This window comes from Typopeltis vanoorti, chromosome 23 (assembly GCF_054136105.1).
Source record: "Typopeltis vanoorti isolate ZY-2024b chromosome 23, IOZ_Tvanoo_1.0, whole genome shotgun sequence".
NCBI lineage: Eukaryota > Metazoa > Arthropoda > Arachnida > Uropygi > Thelyphonidae > Typopeltis > Typopeltis vanoorti.
The window spans coordinates 28543008-28557813 of record NC_143571.1 but is presented as its reverse complement, the minus strand read 5'-3'; the positions used below and the strand labels follow the sequence as shown (position 1 = coordinate 28557813).

The window sequence follows — 14806 nt, the reverse complement described above, 5'->3', positions numbered from 1 at the left end:
TAATTTGTACTTTCTTTTTTTTTTCACCAAAGGTTAGGCCAACAATTGTGGTAGCGGTTGGTCAGTGTCTTTAACGAACTTTGATTGTAGTATAGCTTGTTTCTTGTGTATATTTGTACGTTCCAGAAGATGACCTTGACATAAAGGTCGAAATGTCGAATTGTAGATTTTAGTTATATTATAAAGTTTTTATTCAAACACGGTAGTTGTCTCCATAATTTTCAAAAACACACAGTCAACTATTGAATAAAAGACATAGAAATATTGTAGGGGTAGAACAAGAGAAAGAAATCAAAAGAAAGATTTCTTTTGATTTCTTTAAATAAACTTTGTATTGCTCATACCAAATATAATGAATCTTTTTTTCCCCCGTTATATTCGATTTTCCCCTGTATTTTATCAAAAGCTTTTCCATAATCTATAAAGATTAAATGTGTTTCCAAATTCAATTTTCGTATTTTTTCAATAATTTGTTTTAAAACAGATATTATCTATACAAGACATACAGTCAACTTTTGAATAAAAGACTTAGAAATATTGCAAACAATCTACTCTCAAAAGAACAGAATGGTTTTAGACATGGAAGTTCATGTATAGATAATATCTGTTTTAAAACAAATTATTGAAAAAAAAAAAGAAAATTGAATTTGGAAACACATTTAATCTTTATAGATTATGGAAAAGCTTTTGATAAAATACAGAGGAAAATCAGATATGACGGGAAAAAAAAGGGATATCCATTATATTATTATGAGCAATACAAAGTTTATGTAAAGACACAAAATAAGATCAAATTATTAAAATATGGAAAGCAACAATAAAACAAGGTATTCGATTAACTAGAAGATCTGTTATCAATATAATGCTGTATGCAAATGATCCAGAACCTCTGAAGCTCAGTCAGTATAGACAAAACACTTTGGTTGAAAAAACCTGGGTTCGATTCCAATCCACGACATGAGGAATCTGCTCTTTATCTGATCCCTTTCGACTAAAAGTAAGTTAGCCAGTCTCATACAGAGTTAGAGGGTTTTTTTCACCCAGAAACTAAGGTTTTTTGTCCTTCAGAACAGGCAAACCAGCCCCATGAACACATGGATCTACAGTAAAAAATATATAGGGAATTTTTCCCCTGCACTTGGGGCCCCCTGTGCAGTATTAGCACCGGTGTTATAGGAGTAGATGCCACCTTACATGATGATGATACAGATGATCGAATTATTTTACACACAATGAAGATAACCTTCAAAAATCAATTAATGAATTATATAAAACAAGCCAACAGTACACAATCAAAGATCTCACAAAAGAAAAATTTAAATGTGGCATTTAAAGGTCAAGATCATATCAGATCAAAAATAGTCATCATCAAATTCCTGACAAGTACAATCAAGGGGTGTACAGGATATGATAGTACTACATGAAAAATTGACATCATTATTAACTTCCTATCTACAATTTTCCTCCAAATCAGTCTGTTACTTGTAAAGACTCCAACAATATTAGATCTTATATTTCTATTGTCTAAGGCACTTTGTACCGTATCAATCCACCTATATCTTGGTCTTCCTCTGGGTACTTTTCCTGTCAACCTGGCAGAGAACACATGTTTTGCTAATCTTTCCTCACCCATTCTGTTTAAATGACCATACCACCTGAGATTAGCTCTGGTAACACATTCCTGGATGTTGACAACGTCATGTTCTTTCCTAATATCCTCGTTTTTAATATGATATTGCCATTGATGCCATCTGTTCACGCATCTAATCTTTCTCAGGATTCTCATATCTGTGGTCTCTAGTCTTTGGTCAAGTGTTTTACTTCTGACCCAGCTCTCAGATCCAAAAGTTAAAACTGGTTTGAACACTGTCTTGTATACAGCTAATTTAGTGTTCCGACTAATTTCTCTTTTATTCCATATGAATTTATTCAATTGACTAACTACCATACCAGCTTTGTTGATTTTGTTCTATTTTCATTTTAATTTACCATCTTCAGTAAAAATTGTGCCTTAATGTTTTACTTATGTTTACTTTAAAAATGTTTTACTTATTCCACAGGTTCCTCGTTCACAACACAGTTGACATTTTCAACAATTCTACCTATTTTCATTGTCTTTGTCATTTTAATGCTGACCTTCATACCATATCTATTACAACAGTTATTCAATTTAATCAGGGAATCTTGCAAACTTGTAGCGGATTTATTTAGAAGTATAACATCGTCCACATAAAGCAAAGAGCTGACATTAACATCTCCAATTCTGATATCATGTTTAATACCACTTTCCTTCATAATGTGATCCATATAGATAATGAATAACAAAAGAGGATAATGTACATCCTTGTCTCACACCAGATTTAACATTAAACCATCTTCCTGTACTTCAATTCTAACTGCTGACTTACAACTCAAATAAAGACTAAATATTGCTTGATATAATGCCCCATTGACACCCATATAACTGTAGCGTATTGAATAGCTTCTCTCTTGGCACCTTGTCATATGCCTTTTCCAGATCGACAAAACTTAAATACAGATCTTTGTTATATTCCCATGCTTCCTCAACTATTTGTCATTAAGTGAAGATCTGATCCTGACAGCCTCTATTTGGCCTGAATCCAGCTTGTTCTTCACCAAGCTTTTCTTCCAGAATCCTTCTCAACCGTTTCTCAAGTATACTTGCATAGATCTTGCCAGGAACACTCAGTAGGGAAATACCTCTGTAATTCTCACATGCAGTTTTATTTCCCTTTTTATATATGGGTACTATTAGAGCTCTACTCCAATCATTGGGAATTCGTCCCTCTGTCCAGGCTTTCTGAACTATGCAGTGCAGCCACTGCAAGACTTTTATACCACCATACTTCAGGCATTTCTGGTCGAATATCATCTACTCCTGCTGCCTTTCCACATTTCAAGCCTTTGATGGCTTTTTCTACTTCAAGTATGGATATGTATTCCTGACTGTATGCCTGTTGAATGTTTTTTTACCATTATGCTATCACTGCTTGTTTCATTTAGCAATTTTTCGAATAATTACTCCATACTTCAAGGATACATTTTCTCCTGTTTTCATGTCACCTTTATCATCTCTAACTCCTCTTACAGCACTCTTTCTTCCATTTCTAAGCTTCTCCAACAACCTCCAGAATATCTTACCACCTTTTTGATATTTATTTTCTATGTTCTTGCCAAAGACCTCCCATGACTTTCTTTAGCTAGTTTTACACAGTGTTTAGCTTTCTTATATTTGTCTCTGTATTCTCTAAGAGCACAAGCTGACTTATTTGCCAGGAGCTTTTAATATGCTTTCTTCTTTTCCTTCACTTCCTGTGTCCACCATGGAGTTCTAATTTTTCTATCCTTGCAGACAACCTCACCACATGCCTCTCCAAGGTTTGTTTACCTGTTCTCAAACTCTTTCATTTTTTCTTCAATAATCTTTGTGTATTTTAGTCTACAGTTCACATCTGACAGCTGATCAACTTTTATTCGCTTTAAAACTTTCTTACATGTTATTCTATTCAATATGAAATTCAATTTCATCCTGCTCAAGACTAAATAGTGATCGCTTCCAATTTCAAATCCTCTGTACACTCTGGTGTCCTGCACCAAGGAGAAAACATTACTATCAACAATAACATAGTCAATGAGACTTTTCTTATTCCTTGCCTCTTCTCTCCATGTGAATTTGTGCACATTTTTATGTTGGAACATGGTGTTAGTAATAACCAGTCCATGTCCTGAGCAGAAATCCAACAGGTAATTACCATTATTATTAGCTTTGCTCTTTTTTCCAAATTTTCCCAAAATATTTTTGTATGTCTGACAATCATTTCCTACTCTGCTATTTAGATTCCCAACAAGGATCAACTTTTCCTTTTTCATTGTGTCAGTTGCTTTTTCTAAAGCCTCAAAAAATTCCTCCACTTCTACCTTAGTAGAACCTTCTGTAGGATCATAGGCACAAATAAGTCTCATTGTTCAATTCCCCATTCTGATATTTGCCCACATCACTCTACTTGAGACTGCCTGCCATTCAAGAAGATTAGACTTGTATTTAGTGTTGAATACCATGGCTACTCCTTCTTTTTCTTGACTGTCATTTCCTGAATATAACATTTTGTATTTATTGCTCAGAAAGATCTCACCAGTTTTTGTCTTTTTTGTTTCAGTCACCCCTATAATGTCGATCTGGTACTTATCTAATTCTTCAGCTAGCTCCATTTCTTTGCCATTCAAGCTTCTTATGTTGACAGTACCGACCGATCTTTAACTCTGGTGATGTTGAGTTAGGGTGTGTTTTCAGATCTGTTCCAGTAACTGACTTTTTGCTGTTCGCCCTGGTTCCCTGGCAAAAACAATGGGGGGTCCTTGTTTAACCGGACGACGCCCCAGCCAGAATGAAATTTTGTCATGTTGTACCATCATTTTCTATATTGGTTTAAGCCAATAAGAATAAAATTTGGTCGGCTAAATCCCAAATTGCCAGCCATTCTCGTTCGTTCAGTATCCAGGTATATACCCAATAGGGTGCACCACGAGAAGGTGAGGATTGGACATTAGGTCAGAAGCCCTGTTCGGTTCTCCACATTCTTTTAAAGGCTATGTGGAGGTCTCCTCTAAGTTATACAGCTTTGACCCATCATAGAAGATAAAATAACAGAACAGGTGAGAGTTTAATTAATTAATTTGGGGTTGCATAATAATATCTAAAAGTCAATGATATAGATGAAAAATAAATAAATTTCATAAAATCTGTGAAACAATTAAAAGAACACTGAATAATAAAAACAAGATGAGAAACCAAACTTAAATTTTATAAAGTAATGGGTACGTACTCCAACTCTATTATATGGTCCAGAAACATGGACTGTTAAAAGGAAAGATCAAAATCGAATATAGACATCAGAAATTATATTTTTAAGAACAATTAAAGGATGCAAAAATTAAGCCATATAAAAAAATAAAGACATTAGAAGAATCCTTTCTTTTAGTGTTACATGGTGATCAGCATTCATTTTAGAAATTATGGACTTTACAACCGTGTTATAAATAACGTTTTAATTTCCTAATGTTTCGACCTTCATATTAAGGTCATCATCTGGAGTATATACAAATATACAAAGACAAGCTGAGTTGCATTTCACACAGTATGCTAAAGAGACAATGATTTGATCAACGGTTATTCTACTGGCATGACCTCTAGTGAAAATATAACATATATATATATATATATATATATATATATATGTAGGAAGATTGATTGGAAAATGTATATCACTCGGTTGATATACATTTTTTAAAAAATTGAATGACTAGAGACTGAGAAAAATGAAAACAAAGTTTATTAGCACAACTAGTTTCAGCTTGTATCAGCCTTCTTCTGGTGCACATTAAAAAAGAAATAACCAGTAAAACATACAAGAAATAATTGTAAACAACATGGAAGTTAGTGTATATACAGGGTGGTTCAAAATTCCACGTACAAACTTTGAGGGGAGGTAGAGAACATCAAAATCAACCATATTCACATAGGAAAGCATGACTGTAATAACCAATCAATCAATTTTTTAACCATTTCTGTTTAGAGTGTGTTCTCCATGTATTCCTATATTATTATGAATTTTCGTGTTTCCAATTCTTGCATTTAAGTCTCCTGCTAAAATTATGTAATCATTTTTATTTATTTTATTATATATGTTTTGTAGCTGATTATAAAAATCAATATTATCCTGTTCTCTTCCTTCTTCTGGGGCATATAAACCAATTATTGTTAAATAGCCTCTATCTATTTTTATTCTGTAATTATCTCTATCTGTAGATAATTCAGAATCTTAAATCTAATATAACAATTGTCATGTTAAATTAGGACATTGTTGTTACCGTAAGAAAACTATCTATATGAAGGAATGTTTCTCTTATATTATCTTAAATAGAATTTAGCTTTGATGTAGTTTCTAAATAATTAATTTTTTAAAAATTTTATCTGTATTTTTATATTTATATATATATATATATATATATATATATATATATACAGGGTGTTCGGGATAAATTTGACATATTTATAATTAATTATATTTTTCCGTAAGTTACATGTATTAACACACACTTCTCTTCATTTAAAAGTTTGGACCCTTCTTCATTCATATACAAGATGTCAGAAAGGATGGATAGCTGGAACCCACCTGAATCATGGAAGAGAATAACTTGTATCATGATGATTCGTGCCCGCCATCAAAATAAGGATATTACGACTGCTGCCCAATGCTCCCTGAATACAGTAAAAACAATCAGGCATGAACTAGAGACTTGCAATGGTGACTACGAGGATGTAGCAAGAAGAAAGATCCCTAGCAGACGATCTGATTGCGTTCGTACAGCAGAATTCCTCGCAAATCTGCAGGAACAGGTGTTGAAGAACCCTGGCATTGGAATTCGGGCTTTGTTCGTGGAGTTGCTAACTGTAGTCAAGCCCTGGATAACAAGGGTAGCCAATGGTAGGCCGTATGTATGGCAGCAGGATTCGGCCCCTTGCCACACCTCTGGGAAAAGTCAAAAATGGTTGTCTGAAAATTTCTACGACTTCACCAGTCCAAATGTTTGGCCTCCAAACTCCCCAGACCTTAACCCCATGGATTATTTTGTATGGGGCGCAGTTGAAAAAGACACCAATCGCACTTCCAGTAATACAAAAGCCCAGTTAATGGATAAAATTAAAACAGTTTTTGCGGCCCTTCCCAGGGAGACTGTAGCATCAGCTTGTTCGAGGTTCCGAAGCAGAATTGAAGCTGTGATCGATGCTAATGGTGGTTATTTTGAGTAAATCTTGTTGATAGTATTGTAATTAACTCTGCCTGTAATGTTTTTTTGTCAATTCATTAAATTTAATAGATACAAAGAAGATTTTCTTTTTCCTTACGAAACTGTCAAATTTATCCCGAACACCCTGTATATAGTGTATTTTCACTAGAGGTCATGCTAGTAGAATAGCCGTTGATCAAATCATTGTCTCTTTAGCATATTGTGTGAAATTTTAATCAGCTTGTCCTTGTATATTTGTATATACTCCAGATGATGACCTTAATAGGAAGGTCAAAATGTTGGGAAATTAAAATAGTTATTTTAACACGGTTGTAAAGTCCATAATTTCTAAAATGAAAGACATTAGAAGAGTTAGAATACCTAACTCTTCTAAAGACATTAGAAGAGTTAGGTATTTACAACTTAAATGAAAAGATCAAGGAATATGGAGAGAAATGGAAAGAGCATTTATATAGGATGGAAAGACATCTGCTACCAAAAAAAAGTCGATAAATATAGACAAAAGAGGAAGATCAAGTGCAAGATGGAAAGACCAGTGAAGTTGGAACATGCAAATCTATAATCTTTGATGAGAAGAATGTGTAATCCAGATTAGTCTCATTGCAAAAAGAGAGAAATCAATATTTAGGCCAACTGAAGTTCTTACAGTGACAATTATCAAGTGATTATAATTAAGGCTATAACTGAAGTCATTGTTGGTAACACTTATAATTGCATTGCCACTACTGGGAACTGAGTGAAACCAGTAAGATTTATTCTGATTCCTATTATATACACAACCAAGGATATATTAGATGTTTGGTTTTTTGCTATAAACAACTGTCACTGAAGGAATTTTGAACAGGCTACATGGTTTTGAATTGGTTGAAGTGTATTCTTCATATATATAACACAATTTCATATGATCTTATACTGTACCATATTAAATTACACATAATCATAGTCAGATGACTCTTTGTAAACAGATATACTCAACTTACTGTTTCTGGAGAAGATTTTTTGCTTGATACATGAAAAAATACTATATCCTCACCAGCAATTATATAAGATACTCCATAGCCATCATCTGCTACCTAAAAAATAAAAAGTTATTTAATAGCACTTATATATGCCAGAATAAATGTTGCATATAATAATTAAAATAAATATAATATTTCACAAATATCTGAATACTAAATGCATGGAATTAAGTGATATAATGGCAAAAATATTGCACATAACACTATATCCTAATAGGGAATGAAGATATTGTAGTGTCTAGGATTAAACTAAAATGCCAATAGAACTGAGGCTCAGGCCACCAGAATGCAAAGTATTCCAAACTTCAGCAGAGACCAGTTGGTCTGCTACCAAAGCTACCAAATCCCACGTCTTCACACTGGTGAACTTCTTAGGGAGCTCTGAATATATCCCCAACCAACAAACAATAAACCATTGGATTGGAGAAACACAAAGATGCACAAAGGCCCAGTTTAATTCCCCCCAATTTCTTCTGGCATGCAATGTTATCAGTGTTACATCGGATATCATGGATAGACCCATTGTTCAATTTTGAGGATATAGCTTTGAAGCAGTTTTTCTGCAGACTGGCTGCTAGACAGTATATCAGAATGAACCTGATGTTTAAGATATAGGAAGTTTCCAGGTCTGCTACAAATAATGTTGCTGCCACTTTCAGCTAGGACTAAGTAGTGAAGTAAATATTTGTGTTATGTGTGTGTGTGGGGGGGGGGGGCATTTACAAAGCTAAAATTTGCAGAATTGGGTCAAATTCTTCATATTTAGAAAATGATCCAATACATGTGGTTCCTGCATCAATTTAAACAACTATTAAAAGCCAAGCAAAGAGAAAGAGACATACAGAAATATACATGACCTTAGTTTCAAACTTTAACAATGTTCATTTCTGTCTCTAGTCTGCAAAACTATACCTACATTTCCTAAAATAAACTTAATTTTCAGCTTCTTTGTTATTTATCTATTTCTCCATAAACACACATACTCTTTTTTCTCCCTTTTTCGATCTTCTTTAGTTAAAAATTTCCTTGTTCACATGTGTGAAATTCATTTGCTGTCTCTCCAAACTAGCTGAATGCACCCCCCCCATTGTAATGCACCAATCATTGTAAACTTTTTTGGTTTTCTCTCTTTAAATACTTTTCTCCCCCTCCCAATCCAACATTCCTAACAGTATTCATCCCTCCTTGGAGACGAATACTATGTTTACTATTTAACATAGAATTTAATGTTAAACATAGTATTCATTTAATGAATACTAATACTATATGTTTAATGCTTTTGTTTACAAATGATTTACTTTTCCGAATGCACTAATTCACCATGTAGAGATGTGCAGGCATTGGGTTACCACCAGTGATCTTACCATATACCCACCAGAATTCTAGATAACCTTAACCAATATCAAAAATAAGAACATTGCAGATGTTATTTTTTTTTTATGTTGCTTCAACCCATGAAAGGTTATTTGCAAACCTATAGTACATTTCGTACTATGGGTGAGTTAAGAAATTTTTTGGTATGAATTAAATATACATATATACACTATCTACCAATAATTGTCTGCACACTTTAGCAATTTACAATTGATACCAATCAAACCCTAATATCGGGTATGTCCACCTTTGGCTTTGATCACCCTTTGAGAGAGACTTTCCACCAATGTGTGGCAGACACCAGATGGAATCTGTCTCCATTCCTCCATCAAAGCAGCACTGAGTTCAGCAACAGATCAAGGATGTGCTGCTGATCAAGGATGTGCTGCCCAATGACCAGTGGCCTCACTCCAAACTAGCTGAATGCACCCCCTCCACACACACACTATTACTCCATCACAACCAAACTTTACTCTGGGTACAATATCTTGTGGTAACAAGCGTTCACCAGGCTGCCTTCACACTCACACGCTGCCATCACACTAGAAACAGGTGAACATTGATTCATCGCTCCAGACTACCGTTTTCCATTGGTCAATTGTTCAGTTCAGATGAGCTGCCTTGTTCGTTACTATGATGTTTGGTTTGTGTGCCACTGCTCTTCTAGGGAAACTCAGTAAATGGAGCTCTTTTTCGTACAGTATTAGTGCTCACCATGGTGTTACTGGTACTCTGGAACTCATGGATGGTCTGTGCCGATTGTAGCCAGTTTTTGCATGCCACCCATTTTAACACCCCCATGTCCCTGTCAGTCATTTTCAGCAGCTGCCCTGGGTGTTTTCTAGCAGTAGTGATGCTAGAACGTCTCCATTTGTTGATCACATTGCCAACTGTTGATTTTGGATGCTTAAGTGGCAATAGCACGTAGGGATATGCCGCCAATGTGACAGCCCATGATGACAACCTCTCTCAAAGTCACTGAGTTCACGTCGTGTTGCTATACCACCAGTATTCAATTGCTACAATGAAATATTGCTTCCTCCTATCTGTACCCTGTTTTTTTATGTTATTAACAAACCTGGAATGTTCCATAACTTCAAATAACTGGGTTCCAGACAATTATTGGTAGATAGTGTATATATTTGTATTTTTAATTTCTTTTTTTACGTGGTCTGGAAACTTTCTCTAGAGATCAAACATGAACTTTTTCAAGCTACTTCAGGCCTACAATAAGTAGGGAGGTGGTCTCACACCAGGCAATGAAATTCATCTTCCACCTAAAGACAATCACAAACATCCATGCCCAAGGTTGGATTCAAACATGCAGCCTGTTGGTTGGAAAGCAGGTACACTTGGCCAACAATGCAACACTAGAAGGTGGTCATCTATGTTTTCTTAGGGATTACGGCTACTCTCTCATTCATGTATTGTTGAGTACAATAAGAATGCCAAGTAGGACAATCCTTGCAATTATCTTTCTAGTAGTGTAATAATCGTTCTCCATTCTACATTAAATGTTACCTTGCCTAGTCTTTCCAAGGTATGCAAAAGCTGTACAAGAGAAGAATCAAGAATATTGCAACAAGCTTTCATTGAAATTTTCAATTTTTTTTTTTTTTTTTTTTATTAATGTGGTTACCACCCACAAAAGGTTATTATTAAACCTATAGTACATTTGTACCATGGATGGGCTAAGAATCTCCCTTGCCCATTTTTATCATGAAAACCTCGCTTAACACGATTAATTAATCCAATTAATGCAAGCTAAGCAAAATCATGTTAAACAAACAATAGGAATAATTATAATATATCCATCAGTTAGCGTAAATTTGAAAAAAAAAAATGATAAGCTGTATTAGAGGATAAAATCGTCAAAGTTAATAAAAATTGCTTAAATGTTTATTTAATGTCTAAAAGTATGATTAAGCTATTTTTTTACAAAAAAAAATTAAGTAAAGATGTTTGAATAGTGCTCAACTTTTTCATCTTGTCATGCAATTTGCAATAGCTGGTGATTGCTTTATCAAGATTTCGGCGAACTTCAAAGCTTCGTTCCATATCAGGATCAGCATCAAATAAAATTTCCTTAGCATGCTCAATGTGATTGAAAACTAACTAGTTCTTTTGTAGTTAGTTTCTTAGTCGTAACATTCCTTTCTTGTTTGTATTCCTTATCTTCTTCATATGCAAGCTGTTCTAGTTGAAAGAGATCATTCTCACTTAACTGTTCTGAATGGGAATTGAGCAAGTTTCAGCTTTTTCTCTAACATAATTACTTTTCTTCTCATTTTATTACTGCCACTTTCTTTATCAGTCTTTCTCTTTTTCATATTGGGGTTGAATATAATAAAGCCTTATAAGCATCTAAATTAAAGCAAAGTGAAGGAAAAGTGATTGAGCAAGAGAACAGAGCTTGCACGTGAGCTTGCAATGATAGCTTTGAGGAACGGCCAAGTGTTGCCGGCCACAGCCCACATCACTGCCACTGTCTGCTACATTGACAAGTGCCACCGCTCGCTGCAGATTGGTGACAAAAAATTTTGCATTAAGTAAATTCACTCGCTTAAAGCGTGAAATAGAATCATTTCACTTAGTCATGCTAACTGATTATTGCGCATATCGAATTCGCATTAAGCAAGGTTTTCCTATATATATAAATATATATTTATTTTTTATTTTTTATATAATCCAGAAACCATAATAAATTTAGTTTAATGTTATGCATTAAGGGAAGGGCCACTATCCAGACCGGTTTCAACCTTTATTGAGGCCTCGTCAATGGGAGCCAGGCACAGAAGTGCAGATACCAAGGCAGAAACAATGGAGTCATCTTTACCTATAGGAGTTGCCAATAGATGTGCCACCTTATTATTAAATTACTCTGGATTTAGAGAAAGATGGTGAAAGTTTATTTTTCACTTGGTCAGACTATAATAAATTTAGTTTAATCCTTTATCCAAGTGTGAGCAAACAAAGTTTGCACCTGAAAATATCTTCAGGAATGAGGTAAGGTAGTACAAAACCGGGCAACTCGTAGCAAGTGAGGGCTCCTGGCTCCCACTGATGAGACCTCAATAAAGGTCGAAACCGGTCTGGGTAGTGGCCCTTCCCTCAATGCATAACATTATACATATCCGCAAGGAGATGTGTTTTGCAATATGGGAGATACTGAGATAGGAGTGATAGTAGCTTGGTCCACCTTTGCTAAGAGTCGCCTGGTGTTGTACTACCTTACCTCAGTCCTGAAGATATTTTCAGGCGCAAACCTTGCTCACACTTGGATAAAGGATTAAACTAAATTTATTATAGTTTAAACTTTCAACATCTTTCTCTAAATCCAGAGTAATTTAATAATTAGGTGGCACATGCTATTGGGAACTCCTATAGGTAAAGATGACCTGTCCATTGCTTCTGCCTTGGTATCTCCACTTCTGGGCCTGGCTCCCACTGACGAGACCCCAATAAAGGTCGAAACCGGTCTGGGTAGTGGCCCTTCCCTCAATGCATAACATTATACATATCCGCAAGGAGATGTGTTTTGCAATATGGGAGATACTGAGATAGGAGTGCTAGTAGCTTGGTCCACCTTTGCTACGAGTCACCTGGTGTTGTACTACCTTACCTGTCCTGAAGATATTGTCAGGCACAAACTTTGTTTGCTCACACTTGGATAAAGGATTAAACTAAATTTATTATAGTCTAACCAAGTGAAAAATAAACTTTCAAAATCCAGAAACCCTGCTCTAGAGACCAATCATGCAAATTTTTCAGCCACTTAAGGCCTCCAATAAGCAGGTCAGTGGTCTCGTACTGTGCAATGAAATTCATCTTCCACCTAAAGACAATCACAAATGTCCATTTCCACAGCAGGATTCGAACCCGCGACCTGTTGGTTAGAGAGCAGGTATGCTAACCACTCAGCCAACAAATTTACACCAAAATCTACAAAAGGTGTAAGCAAATTATCAGCAAACCCAAAAGTGACTTTGAACAAAAGTAGGAAATGCACATCATGCCCAAAATGGCAGTTTTTGGTCTCTTGCCGATGCTACTGAAGTTACAACTCTTGTTTACCTCGGCTTCCACCACTTTTTCTCTTAGGTGGTCATACTATATCATCATCATCATCATCATCAATTTCCTGATACATATCCTGAAGGGGTGTTAGGTTACTAAGACAGCATTACATGATTAAGTTGACATTATTATTAATCTATCAACAATCTTTCTCCAAATCAGCCTATCACTCGTGAATACTCCAATATTATCATATCTAACATTCTGTGTTTCTAAGGCACTTCTGACCAAATCAATCTACTTGGACCTTGACCTTTCTCTGGGTCTCTTTCCTGCCATCTTGACATCAAACACCTGGTAACCTTTCTTCACTCATTCTATTTAAGCGGCCATATCACCTTAGATTAGCTTTGCTGACAAATTCTTGAATGCTAATAATGTTGAGTTCCTTTCTAATATCTTCATTTTTAAATAACTTCTGCCATTGATTCACTCCCCCTAATTTTTCTGAACCCTCATATCTATGGTTTTTGGCTAATTTTTCTCTTACTGCATATAAATTTATTCAGCTGGCTACCCACCATACTAGCTTTGCTTATTCTGTTGTCTATTTCCAGATTTAACCTGCCATATTCACTAAAAATTATGCCTAAATAGCTGAAATATTTTACTTGTCTGGATCTCCATTCAGAATGCAGATGAAGTTTTCTATGTTTCTGCCTATTTTCATAGTTTTTCGTCTTTTTATTGCTGATTTTTATGTGAAATTTGTTACAGCTGTTATTCAATTTAGTTAATGAATCCTGGAGCTTGCACAACATGTGTTTAGGAGTACATCATAATCTGCATAAAGCAAAGAGCTAAGTTTGACATCTGTAATTCTAATATTAGGCCTAATACCACTTTCTATCATAATGTGATCCATATAGATGATGAATAAGAGTGGAGATAATGTGAATCTGTGCATCTTATAATGTGTGTCTTACCCTTGATTTTACATCAAACCATCATCTTGTATTTCCTTCAATTCTAACTGATGACTTAACTTAAATATATACTATGTATTGCACTATATAATGTCCTATTTAGCCAATATAATTGTAGTGCTTTGAATAACTTTTTTCTAGACACCTTGTTGTATACTTTTTCCAGATCTACAAAACGTAAGTAGAGATCCTTGTCATATTCCCATGATTTCTGAACTATTTGTTGTAAAGTGAAAATCTGATCTTGACAACATCTATTTGGCTGTACACAGCTTGTTTTTCTCCAAATTTCTCTTCTACAATCATTCTCAATCTCTTTTTTGGTATGCCTGCATAAATCTTACCTGGGAGAACACTTAGCAGAGAAATTCGATATACAAAAACTCTAGGATATCTGGCTTGATCAGTATCTTCTAATATAATACCACCAGTATAATATGCTAATTGAACATCACATTGCACAAAGTGCATAACATTTACTAACACTGAACAGATAGTTATTTTCACTAGCCCACAATTCCAGGCTATTCAGATAATTCTGCAAGTGGTGAATGTCACTCACATTTAAGATTACCCTAT

General features: G+C 35.0%; 1 protein-coding gene across 2 annotated transcripts in view; it reads right to left on the bottom strand.

Moving 5' to 3' along the window:
- whd (carnitine O-palmitoyltransferase whd) overlaps window positions 1-14806 on the bottom strand; it is a 297210-nt gene that overhangs the window by 10389 nt on the left and 272015 nt on the right. For both annotated transcript variants that reach the window (XM_090412567.1, XM_090412568.1), the window contains exon 22: window positions 7812-7904. In XM_090412567.1, coding sequence (XP_090268693.1) covers window positions 7812-7904 — 93 coding nt within the window. The remainder of the gene's footprint in view (window positions 1-7811; window positions 7905-14806) is intronic.